Here is a 17,038-nt window from a genome sequence, read left to right as displayed (position 1 = left end):
AGATTCACAACCTAGTTAGATTACACAACCTAGTCAACAATCAAATTACACAACCTAGTCAACAATCAAATTACACAACCTAGTCAACAATCACCCTAATCATCACACACCAGATACACAAATTACACACCCTAATCAACAACCAGATTACACACCCTAATCAACAACCAGATTACACACCCTAATCAACAACCAGATTACACACCCTAATCAACAACTAGATTACACCCTAATCAACAACCAGATTACATACCCTAATCAACAACAAGATTACACACCCTAATCAGATTACACACACCCTAATCAGATTACACACCTAATCAGATTACACACACCCTAATCAGATTACACACCTAATCAGATTACACACCTAATAAGATTACACACCTAATAAGATTACACACCCTAATAAGATTACACACCTAATCAGATTACACACCTAATCAGATTACACACCCTAATTAGATTACACAATAGCTCAGATTACACACCCTTATCAGATTACTTACACACCCTAATCAGATTTTCCAACCTAATCAGATTACACAACAGCTCAGATTACACACCTTAAAACGATTACACAACAGCTCAGATTACACACTCTAATCAGATTACTTACACACCCTATCAGATTATACATCCTAATCAGATTACACAATAGCCAGATTACTTACACACCCTAATCAGATAACCCAACCTAATCAATTTACACAACAGCTCAGATTACACACACACTAATCAGATAACCCAACCTAATCAATTTACACAACAGCTCAGATTACACACCCTAATCAGATTACTTACACACCCTAATCAGATAACCCAACCTAATCAATTTACACAACAGCTCAAATTACACACACACTAATCAAATAACCCAACCTAATCAATTTACACAACAGCTCAGATTACACACCCTAATCAAATTACTTACACACCCTATCAGATTACACATCCTAATCAAATTACACAACAGCTCAGATTACACACCCTAATCAGATTACTTACACACCCTAATCAGATAACCCAACCTAATCAATTTACACAACAGCTCAGATTACACACCCTATTAGATTACACAACAGCTCAGATTACTCACCCTAATCAGATTACTTACACACCTTAATCAGATTACCCAACCTAATCAAATTACACAACAGCTCAGATTACACACCCTAATCAAATTATACACTTTAAAACGATTACACAACAGTTCAGATTACACACCCTAATCAGATTACACAACAGCTCAACACATCCTAATCACAGATTACTTACACGCCCTAATCAGATTACACAACAGCTCATATTACATACCCTAATCAAATTACACACCCTAATTAGACATTAGACACCCTAATGAGATTACTTACACACCCTAATCAGATTACACACCCTAATCATAGATTACTTACATGAAGGGAATGAACTCTTGATCCACGTAGCGGAAGCATTGGGAACCGTTTTTATTTTTATTAAGAATTAAAACAAAGCAATAAATAGAAGAGTAAGAACTCTACCTTTGTAGAAACCCTAGCTTGCAAGACTCCTCGAAGTATTCCAACCATGTAGAAGTTCTTTAACATTCCATAAGATCTTCCTTACTACGATTCGAACACAAGATCAAGGCTTGTGGGAGCCTCTGGAAAGAAAATCTCAAGGGATTGGAGAGAGAGTTTCGAGAATTCTCTGAGTTTCGAGAATTCTCTGGAGATGTAATTTCATTCTCTAGAGAAAGTGGGAGAGATTGATGTATCTTTGGCTCAACCCGAGGGTCTATTTATAGGGACTCTCGGAAAATATTTGCCAAATAATATATTTGTATATTTAATATATTAGGATATTATACCTTATGCAAATCATATTTAGATATTATAAGATATCCTAATATATATTTAACTAATTTGAATCTCATTCAAATTTCAAATATATTTTTATTTAATGTATCAAAATACATTAATTGATTTAATATTTAATTGTATCAAATACAATAAATATATTTTTTCTTTAATATATCTAATATATTAAATATTAATTTGAACCTTTCAAATTAATATATTTTTCTTCCTTTATATTTAACATATCTAATATATTAAATATTAATTTGAACCATTCAAATTAAATATATTTTCTGTATTTATTTAATATATTAATATATTTAAATACTATGAGCTAGCAAGAGGACCTTATGTACCTAGATTTTAAGCTCCAATGATACAAAATTAATTAATTAAACTCTTTAATTAATCAATTTTCATTCATTAACTATAGGTCACTCCACTATAGACCTAGAGTTGCACTCTTATGCACTGTAGGACAAGTTATATCCATTGATATAATCATTACAAGCAAGTCGATCCTACACGAGTTGTTCATAATCAGAGCGAGCGTTTTTTCTCAAATTAGTATCAGAGCGGCTTTATTTTTCTACAAATTGGTATCAGAGCCGATGGCGAACATGATAAGACAAATGCCGCTACCACGATTGACGAAGACGAACTACGAGAATTGGAGCATCCAAATGAAAGCTCTTTTCGGTTTGCAAGACGCATGGGAGGTGGTCGAAGATGGTTTCGAAGAACCGATTGATACCAGGGTTATACGGTGGCGCAAAACAAGGCGCTAAAGGAATTACGATCAAAGGATAAGGTAGCATTATACATGCTGTTCCAGGTTGTTGACGAGTCGGGCTTTGAGAAGATTGCAAGGGTAATTACTTTAAAAGAAGCGTAGGACACTCTAGAAAAGATGTTCAAAGGAACCGACCGAGTCAAGCGGTGCGTCTCCAAACTCTGTGTGGCGAGTTGGAGAGCATGAAGATGAAGGAGTCAGAAAATGTATCTGACTATATTACACGTGTACAGATCGTGGCGAATCAGCTAAATCAAAGTGAAGAAATGTTACCCGAGACGCAGGTTGTGAAGAAAATCTTGAGGTCGTTAACAGACAACTTCGAAAATGTCGTGTGTGCCATAGAAGAGTCGAAGGACCTGACGAAGTTCACAGTCAATGAGCTTGTCGGTTCTCTCGAGGCACACGAGCAACGTAAGAAAAAGGAGGAGCCACTCGATCAAGCGCTTCAGACGAAGGCAACAATAAAGGATGGAAAAATACTCTACTCACAAAATTTTCGAGGTAGAGATAGTGGAAGCCGCGGGAATGGTCGAGCTGCTCAATGCAATAGTCACGAAGAAAACTACCAGGAGAAAAGACTATCGAGCCAAGCAAATTGGCGTGGAAGAGGACGTATTCAAGGGCGCTGTCAAGGATACAATTCCAACATCCAATGCTTTAAATATAAAAAATATGGTCATTACGTGAATAATTGTAACTCCGAAAAATGTTTGAATTGCGGCAGAATCAGGCACGTTGCAAAAGCATGTCGAGCCAGAAAAATGGTGGAAGGAACAACCAACCTAGCCGTGGAAGACGTAACGGATGAAGGTCTTCTTTTGATGGCTCAAGATGAAGAGAACGTCAACAACGACACTCTGTGGTGCCTCGACTCAGGGGCAAGCAACCATATGTGCGGTCACGAGCACCTATTCAAAGAAAGGCAAAATATTGAAGATGGTCATGTGTCATTTGGAGATGCGTCAAAGGTGGAAGTCAAAGGCCAAGGTACGATACACTTCTTGCAAAAGGATGGTGTGATGGGGTCAATCCAAGATGTCTATTACATACCAGACCTCAAAACCAACCTATTGAGTCTGGGGCAACTCACAGAGAAAGGTTTAGGAATATTCCTAAAGAACCGTCTGCTACACCTAAAGGATAAGAAAGAGCGTTTGGTTGCTCGAGTCGAGATAGGAAGAAATCGAATGTACAAATTGAACTTAAGAAGCATACGAGAAAAGTGTTTGAGAGTTGATGTAGAAGACCATGCATCACTCTGGCATCTCCATTTTTTGTCACCTACATCATGGCAACCTAAAAGAGTTAGTGAAGAAGAATATGGTACATGGGCTACCAAACATGGACTTTGAAGGAAAATTTTGTGAAGAATGCATGCTCAGCAAACATGTGAGAACCTCAATTCAAAAGAAGGCAGAATTTTAGGCTAAACAACCCCTCAAATTGATCCATACAGATATATGTCAACCAATTAACCCCGAGTCTTTCAGCGGAAAGAGGTATTTTATTTCCTTTATCGATGATTACTCACAAAAAACTTCGGCTTATTTTCTGAAAGGAAAATCTGCGGCGTTCGAGGTATTTAAAAAGTTCAAAGTAATGGTGGAGAAGGAAACTGGTAGACACATCAAAGTTGTACGATCCGATAGAGGTGGCAAGTATACGTCGATGACTTTCATGGAGTACTGCGAGGAGCAAGGCATAAGGCGATTTCTAACCGCACCGTACACCCCTCAACAAAATGGTGTGGCCGAGAGAAAGAACCGAACCATTCTCGACATGGTTCGCTCAATGCTTAAGAGAAAAATGATGTCAAAGGAATTTTGGGCAGAAGCCATGCAATGCGCCATCTACGTACAGAATCGATGTCCACATGCAAAGTTAGATGATCAAACACCACAAGAGACTTGGAGCGAACAAAAGCCTACAATTTCTCATCTCAAGGTGTTCGGTAGTGTGGCTTATGCTCACATACTGGACCAACAAAGAACGAAGCTCGAAGACAAAAGCAAAAAATATATTTTTATTGGATATGATGAGAAGACAAAAGGATACAAACTACTTGACCCGATCAGCAAGATGGTGATAGTGAGTCGTGATGTGCGAGTAAATGAAGCAAGCGAATGGGACTGGAACAATTCGACGGAAGTCAATATCAAAGTTGGAGAATCATCTGTCGCTGCACCAACAAGTGCACCAACAGACTCAGAAATTTCCGATGATGAAGATGAACCACAACAACCCAAAATGCAAAGTTTGCGAGATTTATATGACTCAACAGATGAGGTACATCTTGTATGTCTTCTGGTAGATGCTGAAAATATCAGCTTTGAAGAGGCGGTGTGAGACACAAAGTGGCAAACTACCATGGATGAGGAGATTAAAGCGATCCATCACAACAATACATAGGAAGTGACAGATTTACCGAAAGGAAGTCAGCCCATAGGTGTGAAGTGGGTATTCAAGAAAAAGATGAATGCTCAAGGCGAGATTGAGCTATACAAAGCGCGACTTATTGCGAAGGGATACAAGTAAAAGGCGGGAATCGACTATGACGAAGTGTTTGCTCTTGTCGCTAGAATGGAGACAATCTGATTGATCATTTCTCAAGAAGCCCAATTCAAATGGCCGATTTTTCAAATGGATGTCAAATCAACATTCTTGAATGGTGTGCTTGAAGAAGAAGTATATCTCGAACAACCTCCCAGATACGTGAAAATTGGAGAAGAGAAGAAGGTACTAAATCTAAAGAAGGCGCTTTACGGGTTGAAACAAGCACCGAAGCATGGAATACTCGTATCGACACATACTTCAAGGAAAATGGGTACAAGCAATGTCCCCACAAACATTCATTTTATGCAAAGAAGAGTGAAGGTAATGTGATACTTGTCGCTCTTTATGTCGATGACCTCATTTTCTCAGACAACAATGATGAAATGATAGAAGAATTCAAAAGCACAATGACGCGAGAATTTGAGATGACAGACTTAGGTCTGTTGAAATTTTTCCTCGGTTTGGAGGTTAAACAAGGAGAAACAGGTATTTTTATATCACAGGAGAAATATGCAAAAGAAATTTTGAAGAAGTACAAGATGAAAAATTGCAACTCGGTATCCACACCAATGGAACCAGGTGCAAAGCTCTCAAAGTACGATGGAGGAGAACGAGTAGATACAAGTATGTACCGAAGCCTGGTGGGAAGCCTTCGCTATCTTACATGTACAAGACTAGATCTTTTACTAAGTGTCGGCATAGTAAGCCAGTTCATGGAGGAGCCAATTTATTCACATTGGAAGGCGTTGAAGCGAATCCTACAATACGTTCAAGGAACATTGTCACTTGGGTTATTTTACTCAAGAATAGAAGATTACAAGTTAGTTGGTTACTCCGACGGTGATTGGTATAGAGACATAAACGATCGAAAAAGAACATCAGGTTATGTATTCTTCATGGGCAACACAACATTTACTTGGCTTTCAAAGAAACAACCGATCGTGACACTCTCGACGTGTGAAGCTGAGTATGTAGCAGCATCTTGGTGTGTGTGCCATGTAATATGACTTAAAAATTTGTTGAGTGAGATGGAGCTAAAGCAACGAGGTGCAACCATAATACAAGTTGACAACAAATCAGCAATTGAGTTGGCCAAGAACCCAGTGAACCATTAAAGAAGCAAACACATTGATGTTCGATTTCACTTTATCTGAGATCATGTGAAAGAATCATGTGAAAGAAGGAAACGTGGAATTGCTGCATGTGGTAAGTTAGGATCAAGTTACGGACATCTTTACAAAATCGCTACCAAAAGTATTTTTCAACAAATACAGGAAATGATTGGTATGATAAATAGTAGGAGCATTTAAGTTTAGGGGGAGTTTCGTTGAAAAATAAACTTAAATGTATGAGAGAAAAAAATAATAATTATGAATCTTTTTTTGTTTTAAATTGGGTCAAAGACCCTTATGAAATTTGAAATTTGATTTGAAAGAGAAATGGCCTATGGGAGAGAGAAAAGTGATGGGGGCTAAACTTATCCTTGTGAAAAACTATTAAAAGGGCTTTACTTATGGTTGTAAAAAGTACATAGAAAAGAACTTGTGTGAGTTAGTGTGTAATACAAAAAAAAAAAATCTTTTTAGAATTTCTCTGTCTCCTTGTCTCTCTCCCATTTCGACACCCCTTTAAAGTTTTGTGAGAGTTATCTAAACGAGTTAGATTTAGAGCAAGCGTTTTTTTCTTAAGTTGCTATCGGAGCGGCTTTATTTTTCTACAAGTTGGTATCATAGCAATTTATTTTCTACGGTATGTATACAGCCTGCCTGGTAGGTTCATGTGCGCGTGCATGAGCCATTTGTGGGGAAGTACCACACTTCCAACCTTGCCTAGAACTGGAAAAGTCCAAGGTCACGTTACGGTTTTAAAGAATAGGTCTCATCCAACCAGCCATGTGATTGCATTACTAACGCCAAAAATGGGGTGAAAGTCACATGCTACCTTTATTTTTCAGGTAAAGGTAAAGCGCTCATGCACGGATGACGGTAAATGCTGAAATGGTCATGAAAGTCAAGATAGGGGAGTGGTATGCAATGATTTTCATTTAGTAATTAATAGGTGGCTTTTCATTTTCGTACTATGTCATTTCTATTCTCTTGTTTTAAATTAAAGTCTATGACTTGTTTTAAAAAAATTTATTTTAGTTTTAAATTAAATTCAAAAATTTTCCCAATCCAATCCAACCCAACCTTCTATTTTTGGGTTTAGGGTGGGGTTGAGTTCGTGTTGTTCCAAATTGAGAAGATACAAGAAGTGGAGAAAAAACTACAGCCGACCGAAGAAGTCCCGACGAGGAACGTAGAGTGTAGAAGTCCGACGAAAATGGAACGGAAAGTCGAGCGGAGAAACAGTTGGCACGACGTCGACGAAATCGAGTGGAGAGTAGATAAGAGAGTCTAACGGAGAAATAAATAGGTGACTGGTGAGCTAGATCAACGTCTGAGATGAGGACATCAACGGAGAAGTTGAATATCGTGAGATAAGAAGGATGAAGATGAGCACAATGAGATAGATGAAGAGAGAGAAAAAGTCAGCCCCGAGACAATAACAATAATTAATCCTCACCGTAAAGGAGAAGTCTGTACCTTGAATATTGCATGCCACGTGGCAAGGTCAGACAAGATGGGCTTCTACTGCGTGGCTTGGGTCTTTTGTATGGTTTTCGGGTTGGGTCGGGTTGTCCCAATAATTTAAAATTTGAACCCCGAACCCAAAGTCCTTTTAAACCCAACCCAACCCTTATAATTCGGGTTGGGTTCTCGAGCGGACGGGTTGGGTATACACCCCTAGGTTGTATTAAGTTTTACTATTTAAACCCGACTCAACTCAACTCATGAACATCCAATTCAGCGTAAATCCACCGAGAAAACTATGAAGACGAGAAGACATCGTACTGATTAAGGAGATCAAGAAGCTCCGAACAGCAAAAAGAGAGACAATTTGAAGTGTTGCATATAAATATGATTGTGTGGTGCCTTAAAAGTCAAACCAGGACAAAAGCAACATTCCCACTTCCTTAAAGGACAAATTAAAGCCAACAACTATTTTTAGAATATTTAGTTTGACTTTGGTCAATTTATCGTCCACTTTATTTATTCCATAAAATTAACATCATTTTAATAGCTTAATTAATCAAATAAAAAATTAATTCAAAATATCACTCAAACTTAATATTTTTTAATCCAATAAAAAAAAACCATAATGAAAATGAACTAAATTAATATTTGATTGTTTAATAATTATAATAAAAATGAATCAATAAATTATTTTTAAAAATTATGATATATAAATAATAAATCAACTAATCAAAATTAGTCCCGAGAAATAATTAATTATAATTATAAAAATTAAATTTTACCAATGTAAATTGTCTAATTACATCCCTTAAATAAGTTTTTAAATGTAAAAATGAATTAAATATATATTTAAATAATTTATTGATAAATTAATTATGTTGATTTTGGTGAACCAAGAACAATTAACTAATCATCAAGTATATTTATGCAATTAAAAATAAAAATAAAAATAAAAGGCAAATTAAGAACGAGAAAAAAAAAACGTGATTTTATTAGTGTATTGAATATCCCGACCAAAAAAGAGATATATAAATGATCAATACCACATCCGGAGTATTCTTAAAAAATATTACTATATTAATAATATGTACCATTCTCTCCGGTGGCTCAATCATAAAAGTTCTAAAGTTCAATATAACGTCGAAGCTATATCAAGTGTAAAATTAACATTCTAAATTTTGATTCGAATCCTGAATATAGAACGTTACGCTTATGTCGGATGTGTCAGCCCAAGTCCACTGCTAGCAGATATTGTCTTCTTTAGTCTGTTAGGAGGAGGTTTACCCCCTTTGTAGCCTAACGGCTTCGCTGGCACACTGTCCAGTGTCTAGCTCTGATACCATTTGTAACAGCCAAAGCCCATCGCTAGAAGATATTGTTGTTTTAGATCTTTTCCTTCCAAAGTTTTAAAACGGGAGAGGTTTTCACGCCCTTATAAAGAATGACTCGTTCCCCTTTCCAACCGATGTGGGATTTCACAATCCACCCTGTTCGAAGTCCAACGTCCTGACACGCCACTCGTTGTCTGGCTTTGATATCATTTGTAACAGCCGAAGCCCACCGTTATAAGATATTAAACTCATCTGCTAGAGAGAGATTTCCACGTCTTTATAAAAAAAATGTCTCGTTCCCTTCTCCAACCAACGTGGAATCTGACGACGGGTATAAATAATCCTTTGAAGAAAATTATGAATGTGCAAGAATATAAAATGAAGTCCACCATCCCACTATCCAACAAAACAAGCAAAGAAGAAAAGACATATAAGAAGTAAGAATAATGGTAAGTTTCGTTTAGTGGGTTAGCAAAACAAATCTTATATTGCATAATACAAAGATATCCACTCCACAAACCAAACTTTGTCGCCAAGTGTTCTATTTAATCATTTCTTTTTGCTTCCTTTTTGTGCTCTTTATGGAACCTCTCCTCTTCCTTCCTCATCTCTTCCCCCCAACCTAACCACAATCATTTTCCCTTTTTTTTTTCCTTCAATTTTTTACTCAACCTTAGTCCATCATGCCACCTACCAAACCCTACGATCCAAACGGGTGTCAGTTCTATCGTGTCGACCTATCGTTGTTTGAAGCCGTTTATTATGTGATATGGAATTAATTCAAGAGAGTTTTGATCAACAGGAAAAAAAACTCGTGCTTCGAATCACTCTGCGAGAGGTCTGATCAATATTATTTGAATGACTCTAGCGTCTAAATTCTAAACATAAGAATTAGCAAAGTAAAAGCTTAGTTCTCAACAAAGTTAAAATAAAAACGGGATGGTAATTGAGTCAACCGCTCTTTTAGAGTTCCTTTATTTGGGATTCCTAGAAAAGAGGATCAAGTTGGCCCTTGCGAATAACCCATAGAACTACAAGATCACCCCAAGAACGCATTCGGTATCCATGAATCGCGAACCAACTATAGAACCTTGTTCCTATCTGATTGCATAATAAGAGTCGGAGAAGGGTTGTAACTTATAATAACCTAATATCAATCGGAGAAGGGTTGTAACTTATAATAACCTAATATCAATTAAAGACTATTATAATTTAAAGATAATTCTCTAAAACTTAAAAAATACCGTAAAATCTTCTTAAAGGATTAAGACACTTTATTTTGTATCATCAGACACTTTATTTTGTTTCTATCATATGATAGTTTTATCGTGTTGGACATTTATTACTAGATAATTCTATCGTGTTGGACGTTTATGACGAGACAGTTCTATTGTGTCAGCCTCATTAAATAATTTATCGAGAATGACTATAATCGAGCAAGTGGCAGAAGCTGTGACAATTGCAGAATGACGCGAAGTAAAATATGGACAACAGTAGGCGCCCAGTTGTTGAGAAATGGAGCAGAAACAGAGAGGCCAAGCCGCCGTGTATTTTCTCTCGGCACGCTTGTTGACCATTTCTCCTCCTTTTATATATATAAAGCACCCCACTTTGGCTTTGAAACCGAAGGAATGGCTGGCCAAATTTGCCTCTTCCTCCTTGCATGCACGAACATGAGCCTTCCCCTGCCGCCTCAGCCCCAAATATAAGCTTCCATCTCTCACCCTAACACTGCCTCTCCCCTGTCTTGAACGAATCAAAATGGGTAACTCTTGTGCTTCCTACAGAGCCATCTTGCCTTGTTGCCTCAAGGTCGATGCAGCACACAACCAGGTGGAAGCTTTGAAGATTGTTAAACCAGATGGGAAGGTGTTGGGGTTCACCACGCCAACGCTCAAACCCAGCCTCATGGATGATTCAGACAAACCCAGCAGCACAAGGAGAGTCAGAATCGTTTTAACAAAGAAGCAGCTCAAGCTGTTGGTGGACAAACAAGTGTCAATGGAAGAGCTACTTATGCAGCAGATTGAGAAAACCACGTTGTGCAGTGTTCTTGAATGTTCATCATCTTGGAAGCCTGCACTGGCAGCCATTCCTGAAGGAAATGAAGCATAATGGAATTTGTAGAACAAAGTTAGTTTAGTTTACTTTCCGCTAAGCGTCCTTTTGATGTTGGGTTTCTAGAGCAATTCATAACAATCAAGAGAGACAGAATTTGCCATTATTGAAACAAACTTGTTTTATATGTATATATACATCATTAAAATGCACAAACTATCACTGGATCTCAATATCCATGACATTGCGTTGAATTTTGGTTTTTGGGAGTGTGATGTAAAGAACACCATTGTTAAGTTTGGCCTTGATGTTGTCCTTGTCAATGCCATCAGGAAGTTGGAGGCGGGTGTGGTAGGCAGAGGCGTTCTTTGTGGACCAGCCCTCCTCATGGCTGCTAGTGTCCTCATGGCCGCCTTTGATAATCAAGAAATTGTCTTCAATAGATACCTTGACATGTTCTTTGGAGAGGCCAGGCATGTCGAAACGCATCTTGATTTCGTTTTCCTGTTCTTCGATGTCCCATGGAGCTCGGACCTCTCCCCTACTCCACATGCCTCCTGGCCTCAACATTGCTGCATCGTCGAACAACCTGTCTACTGTGTCCAGCATTTGCCTCATTGTCCTCATTGGAGATAAAGGGTCGAAGATTCCTGCAAAAGGGTAATTGAATCAAACTTCAGCCAACATTTTTACAAATGGGTATGAGCTTAATTGATAAATTGATTAGTAAAGGAGTTACCATAAGGTGAAACATCCATGGCCAGCCGCTTGGGGCTGGAGCGCCTCTCCACGGACGTCCCCTGGCTCTGGCCGCTTGGATTGACATGCACCTCCAAAGATGTGTCTTTGCTGTGGTCGCCGCCGGCTCCGGTCTCAGCTCTCACCCTGAAAGGCAGGGATGTGAGTCGGGGCGGTGGGGCTTTCTTGAGGGGTCTAGGCTTGAAGGACAACAGAGGTGAAGCAGAAGAGGAAAGAGTGGACGCCATGGCTGTGTTGGATTTGTAGTTGGTGTCTTACAGAGGGGATGAAGAAGACATTTATAGAGAAATGAAAAGAGGAGAAGAATGGAGATGGGTCTGGAGATCATACACCTGTCACTTGGAATGCTCCAGATTTCTGCTACAACTTCTAAATGATTCTTGAAGGGTCTATGGAAATGACAGAAATTAGAAGCTTTTCTGAGATGACATAAAATTCTTCCCAAATTTGTTCTTACCATCAATGGAAAATCTCTAATACTTCCCTTCACCAACAACATTTTCCTAAATTTATTCCTAAATTTTCAATTTTGTTTCCAAATTAGTTCGAAAAAACTCGCAATTTTCGAACACTATGCCCGATATGAACCCAGTCTAAGTCTCTCTCGAGTCCGAGATGAGAAATCATTCAAACATCGAACACCTATAATGTAAATAATAAATCACATTAGAATGTTTTACATAAGTTCAAAATAAAATTTGAGAAAATTTGTGAAAATCACTTCTAAACCATAAGGGTGGTTACGATCACATAGTTAAACTTTTAAGTTTGATTGATCGTCCTCTTAATCTTAAGGAGTTATGGTAATAAAACCCTTCAATAGTGTAAAAACGCACTACCAAAGAAAAGAAACTTCCCTCATCAACTTTAGGGAAGTTTCTATGGGCATGGTAATATCATTACAACTAGCTAACAGCTCGGTACAAACCTAAATCTGATAACAACAAAGATCATACACTAACTAAACAGATTATCCAAGCAAAATTTAACATCTTGATGAGCATACAAAGCAGAAAGTTCTTTCTATGTCCAGCAAGGCCCTTCAGACTGTCCTGGCTTGGTCTCCAGTGTCTACTCTGCTGCTTGAACATGTTGGGAACCATCATTCTGGTTCAGCTTTTCCAGTGCCGAAATTCTACTCTCCATAGAATCATGCAGCCCTCCCATCTGAATAACCATTAGGAAACAAAAAGTAGTCAGGAACGTGTCCCTGCGCCCTTCCATTCCTCCCTCACCAAACAATCAGAAGGGTGATAGAAACATGTTACAGAGATCTTATACATTTTAAACGCTGTTAACAAGAAGTTTCAGACTGGAAATTGGAAGAAATTATAGACCAAATATGGTAATGATTATAAGAAGGTGATCTGGGTTATGTACCGATAGAACAAAAACGTGTCACATTCCTTCCACAGCCAAACTTGATACTAGGTTTTTCCAAAGATTAACAATTCAGCAATGCAGTATAGTGAAATCTTACCAGTGTCAATCTTGATGTCAATGAGACACCATAGGAGTTTAAGGCTCCAAAGGCTCATCTCTATTAAGCATGCATACATGTAGCGTTAATATCATTTACATGTACGATTCTCAATGGAAATAAATGCCATTCTCTAGTGAATCTTTTGAGTCAGCTATATCATATAGTTAGTTCCACTTCATAGAGCTGAATTGACTTGTAAACTTCACTGAATCTTGCATTTCAAAACATCAACGGTAATTCCCAAAATCTGAAGATGAAATGGGCTCTTTCTTTTCCTTTCCTTTAAGTTCAAATTATAAAATTGGTCCTCATGTTAGCTAAGTTCATATGATTTGAAAGTTATAATTTCATTATTATGATTGGATACCACTTCATCGATAGTGTCGAATGTGGTTTTATCAAACCATTGGGAGGAATTCTAACTTTTAAATTTTTTAACTATAGGAGCTAAATTCTAACTTTCTCTCGAGCATAGGGCCAAATTTGTAATTTAACCCAATTTGGTAATCGCCTTCCTCCACACATCTCACTCTTGATTTCTACTACAATTTGGTAATCTCCTTCCTCCACACATCTCACTCTAGATTTCTTCTAGATTTCTACTACCAAGATAATGCCTCTTTTCTAATCAGCTCCACGAACTCAACCTTCATACAGATTCTCTCGTCTTTGAGGTGCCTCACTCAAAAGGCCTTCCTCTTCCTATTAAGAAACTTTACTCCCTCAAGATCTCATAAACTTCAAATTTCCTGTAGAATAGATCTGATCTATTCTATATTTTCAATATTCACAAACTTATTAGCAAAAATAAAGGTTGAATTCTGAGTTTAGTAAGACTTATTAAAAACAAAATTAAAAATTTAAGGACTTACTAGACACATTATAAAGTTCAGAAATCTATTAGATACAACTTGAAAGTTTAGACCTATTAGATACTTTTTAAAATTCAAATACATAGAAGAGCTCATTTAAGCGTTAAGTATAGAGTTCAAGACATTTCTACTACCTAAATGCCTAGAGTTCATTTTTTTAATATCTAGGCATTTAGGCGTTAAATATAGAGTTCAAGACCTTTCTATTGCCTATGTCGTAGCAGTGTGGTTGTTCGACCATAGTAACAATCAATCCCAAAACGTGAGTAGAGTTAAATTACACCAAGTGGAGATAATAGAAACAATCGATCCAACTCACCCAAAAGTGGGGGAGGTGACAAATCTAAATTGGAGGAGGAGACCATACCCTTCCATCAAAAGTCGGATCTGGAACTGTGGAAGCTGAAACACCACCACTCGAAAGCATTGACAATCTCTCTAGGGCCCTGAAGTTCTAATTTGCTCTACGGAAGAAAGTAGGGGAGACAATGGAGCACTTGGAACAAGGTATTATATACGTCAAAGCTAGGTTAACCATAGATCTGCCAAAGAGGACTATTGACTATGTACCCACCCACTATTGACTATGGATCTACCCACAATTGCATGACAGAGATCAAAGCAAAATACTTGAACATACTCAAACACTTAGATACAGGAACGATGAAAACTATCAATTCGGTAGCACTACCCATATTAGGAATTGCAAAGAGAACCGTGATCATGCTAGGGACTTTTTAGTGAACAAACCGACTACTTGATTGTCAAGATGGACGATTTCGACGTTGTGCAAAGGATTCAATTTCTTCTCGAACATAAAGTCATTCTTATGCCTCAAGAAAAATGCATGGTGATTAAAGAATCCATCCCCACCATTGTTTAGACTAGCATCAAACAACCAGAACCGTGATCATGCTAGGGACTTGTAGTGAACAAACCGACTTCTTGATTGTCAAGATGGACGATTTCGACGTTGTGCAAAGGATTCAATTTCTTCTCAAACATAAAGTCATTCTTATGCCTCAAGAAAAATGCATGGTGATTAAAGGATCCAACCCCACTATTGTTTAGACTAGCATCAAACAACCAGAAAGGGTGAAGATGACATGGGCGCTACAGCTGAAACGATGTTTCACGCACGACAAGCCCACTTTTATGGTTATTCCAATAGTTGAGGATAAAGGCTCAACTAAACCAGTTCCTACAGAGATACAATGGGTACTAGGAAAGTAAAGAGACGTAATGCCAGAAAATACTCCAAAAGCTTTGCTGCTACACAGAGGGATAGATGATGGGATTGAGTTATGGTCGGGTGTCATAGTCGCACTCTTGCGAAAATTGCAATGCGATTGTACAGCACTTACTCTCGCATTCGAGTAAGTCAGCCAACTAAACTTGGGTCGCCGTTGCTACAAACAACCCATGTTCGAGCCTCCGACATCACTCTTGGAAAACGAGATTAGACAAAGTTTTGGAAAAATGTTTGGATTAGTTGAGATCTGAAGTCAGTTGTTGTTCACATTGCTGGGTTCAAGCAAAGTCTTTTGACAGGGACATCAACCACTTAAGTGGGAGAAGATTCCACAATCATGCTTGTTGCTTGTAGCTGCATGCCCATTCCAAACTCTTTTACCTTGCTTTCATGTTATCTACTTGTTTACTTATTTGTATTATTATAATTTATGTGTATGACTCACCACTTTTTACGTCCACACCTACTAAAGGCAATTTACGTCAAAATGTATTAGAGAATGATGCGACTAGTCGTCAATTCTTTCTACTTGAGTTATATGTTATCAATGTCGTTTTTGGCTAGTTAATAACATTATTTTCTCAAATTTCTTTCTAAACGTTTTCCAAAAGTTTCTCTATCTCATTTTCTAAAACTATTTTCCAAAAGCAAGGTTGGAGGCTTAAGTACAGATCATTTGTGCCAACAGTGACCCAAGTTTTAGTTGACTGACTCACTCGATGACAAGAATAAGTGTCTCACAATCACGTTGCAAGTCCCAAAGGAGTGCGATTGTGGCATTTCTTCCTCTTCTGTAATTCCTTTTCTTATTAAGCTAAGAAAGGAATTTCAGCAACTACCTAGAACAAGTCGCCCAACATCGACGGAAAATTCTGTAGTGACCAGTTTCCATCAATATGATATACTAGCCATGACTTTAACCATCTATCCACTGAGCAATAACATCTGACCATATGATATGAAGAACCAGACTTTTATGCACCAACAAGGAAACCACTAATTCCATTTTTCTCCTCAAGTTTTCGCACAGAGATGAGTTTTTAAACTAGCGTCGAATACAAATCTAAATCTCCAGCTCACCTGAATCAAAGCTAGCCCGATAATTCAAAATTTTCACAAATTACAAATGAAGCACCAAAATCGAACGCAAAAAAAAAGGCATTCATGTCAAATAAATCAAATTGGGACGGAGAAAAACTGAAATGTGAAAATCGGAATACCTTTTGCGAAATGGAGTCGTAAGCGATCTTGTAATCTCTTTGAAGAAGGTAAAGCCCTAGAGACGATGCAACCGCTGCTCCGGTAAAGAAGGAAGCCAATCTCACTCTCAGGACGTAACCCATCTCTCCAACCCACGCCCTCTGCTTCGCTTCTCGCCCCTACTATCCTTGTTCTTCTAGAGCATCAAGCGTCAATGAAAATGGCCAACCAAAATCCATAATTACCAAAATGACCTTGAATGTATTTTACTTTTTTTTTTTTTTTAATTTATTACTATAATTATTTTTTAGGTTTGAGAA

At 37.9% G+C, this 17,038-nt stretch overlaps 3 protein-coding genes across 3 annotated transcripts; 1 reads left to right on the top strand and 2 right to left on the bottom strand.

The window, feature by feature from the left end:
- The first annotated feature begins 10,543 nt into the window (after positions 1 to 10,543).
- LOC111430396 lies at positions 10,544 to 11,406 on the top strand. The gene has a single exon (XM_023066621.1). It carries the CDS (start codon positions 10,856 to 10,858, stop codon positions 11,207 to 11,209), a length of 354 nt encoding a protein of 117 aa, XP_022922389.1. The 5' UTR covers positions 10,544 to 10,855; the 3' UTR covers positions 11,210 to 11,406.
- On the bottom strand, positions 11,302 to 12,280 carry LOC111430395 (small heat shock protein, chloroplastic). The gene is made up of 2 exons (XM_023066620.1): positions 11,892 to 12,280; positions 11,302 to 11,802 (listed from the first exon to the last, which is right to left on the bottom strand). The coding sequence occupies exons 1-2, from the start codon at positions 12,136 to 12,138 to the stop codon at positions 11,372 to 11,374; spliced, it is 678 nt and encodes a 225-aa protein (XP_022922388.1). The 5' UTR covers positions 12,139 to 12,280; the 3' UTR covers positions 11,302 to 11,371.
- A 382-nt stretch (positions 12,281 to 12,662) lies between these two features.
- On the bottom strand, positions 12,663 to 16,951 carry LOC111430397. Its single transcript, XM_023066622.1, has 2 exons — positions 16,739 to 16,951; positions 12,663 to 13,078 (listed from the first exon to the last, which is right to left on the bottom strand). The coding sequence occupies exons 1-2, from the start codon at positions 16,859 to 16,861 to the stop codon at positions 12,983 to 12,985; spliced, it is 219 nt and encodes a 72-aa protein (XP_022922390.1). The 5' UTR covers positions 16,862 to 16,951; the 3' UTR covers positions 12,663 to 12,982.
- Positions 16,952 to 17,038: the final 87 nt, after the last annotated feature.

The sequence above is a fragment of the Cucurbita moschata genome, unplaced genomic scaffold, assembly GCF_002738365.1.
Source record: "Cucurbita moschata cultivar Rifu unplaced genomic scaffold, Cmos_1.0 Cmo_Scf00033, whole genome shotgun sequence".
Taxonomy (NCBI): Eukaryota; Viridiplantae; Streptophyta; class Magnoliopsida; order Cucurbitales; family Cucurbitaceae; genus Cucurbita; species Cucurbita moschata.
The sequence above is the reverse complement of the archived record's forward strand: the minus strand, read 5'-3'. Positions and strand labels throughout refer to the sequence as shown.

Bases quoted from the DNA above. Each gene is read 5' to 3' on its own strand.
- LOC111430396 (XM_023066621.1), top strand. From the start codon at position 10,856: ATGGGTAACTCTTGTGCTTCCTACAGAGCCATCTTGCCTTGTTGCCTC.
- LOC111430395 (XM_023066620.1), bottom strand. From the start codon at position 12,138: ATGGCGTCCACTCTTTCCTCTTCTGCTTCACCTCTGTTGTCCTTCAAG. The intron at 11,803-11,891 runs GTAACTCCTTTA...ACCCTTTTGCAG, and splicing joins CATGGATGTTTCACCTTATG to GAATCTTCGACCCTTTATCT.
- LOC111430397 (XM_023066622.1), bottom strand. From the start codon at position 16,861: ATGGGTTACGTCCTGAGAGTGAGATTGGCTTCCTTCTTTACCGGAGCA. The intron at 13,079-16,738 runs GTATTCCGATTT...ATGGTTATTCAG, and splicing joins ACGACTCCATTTCGCAAAAG to ATGGGAGGGCTGCATGATTC.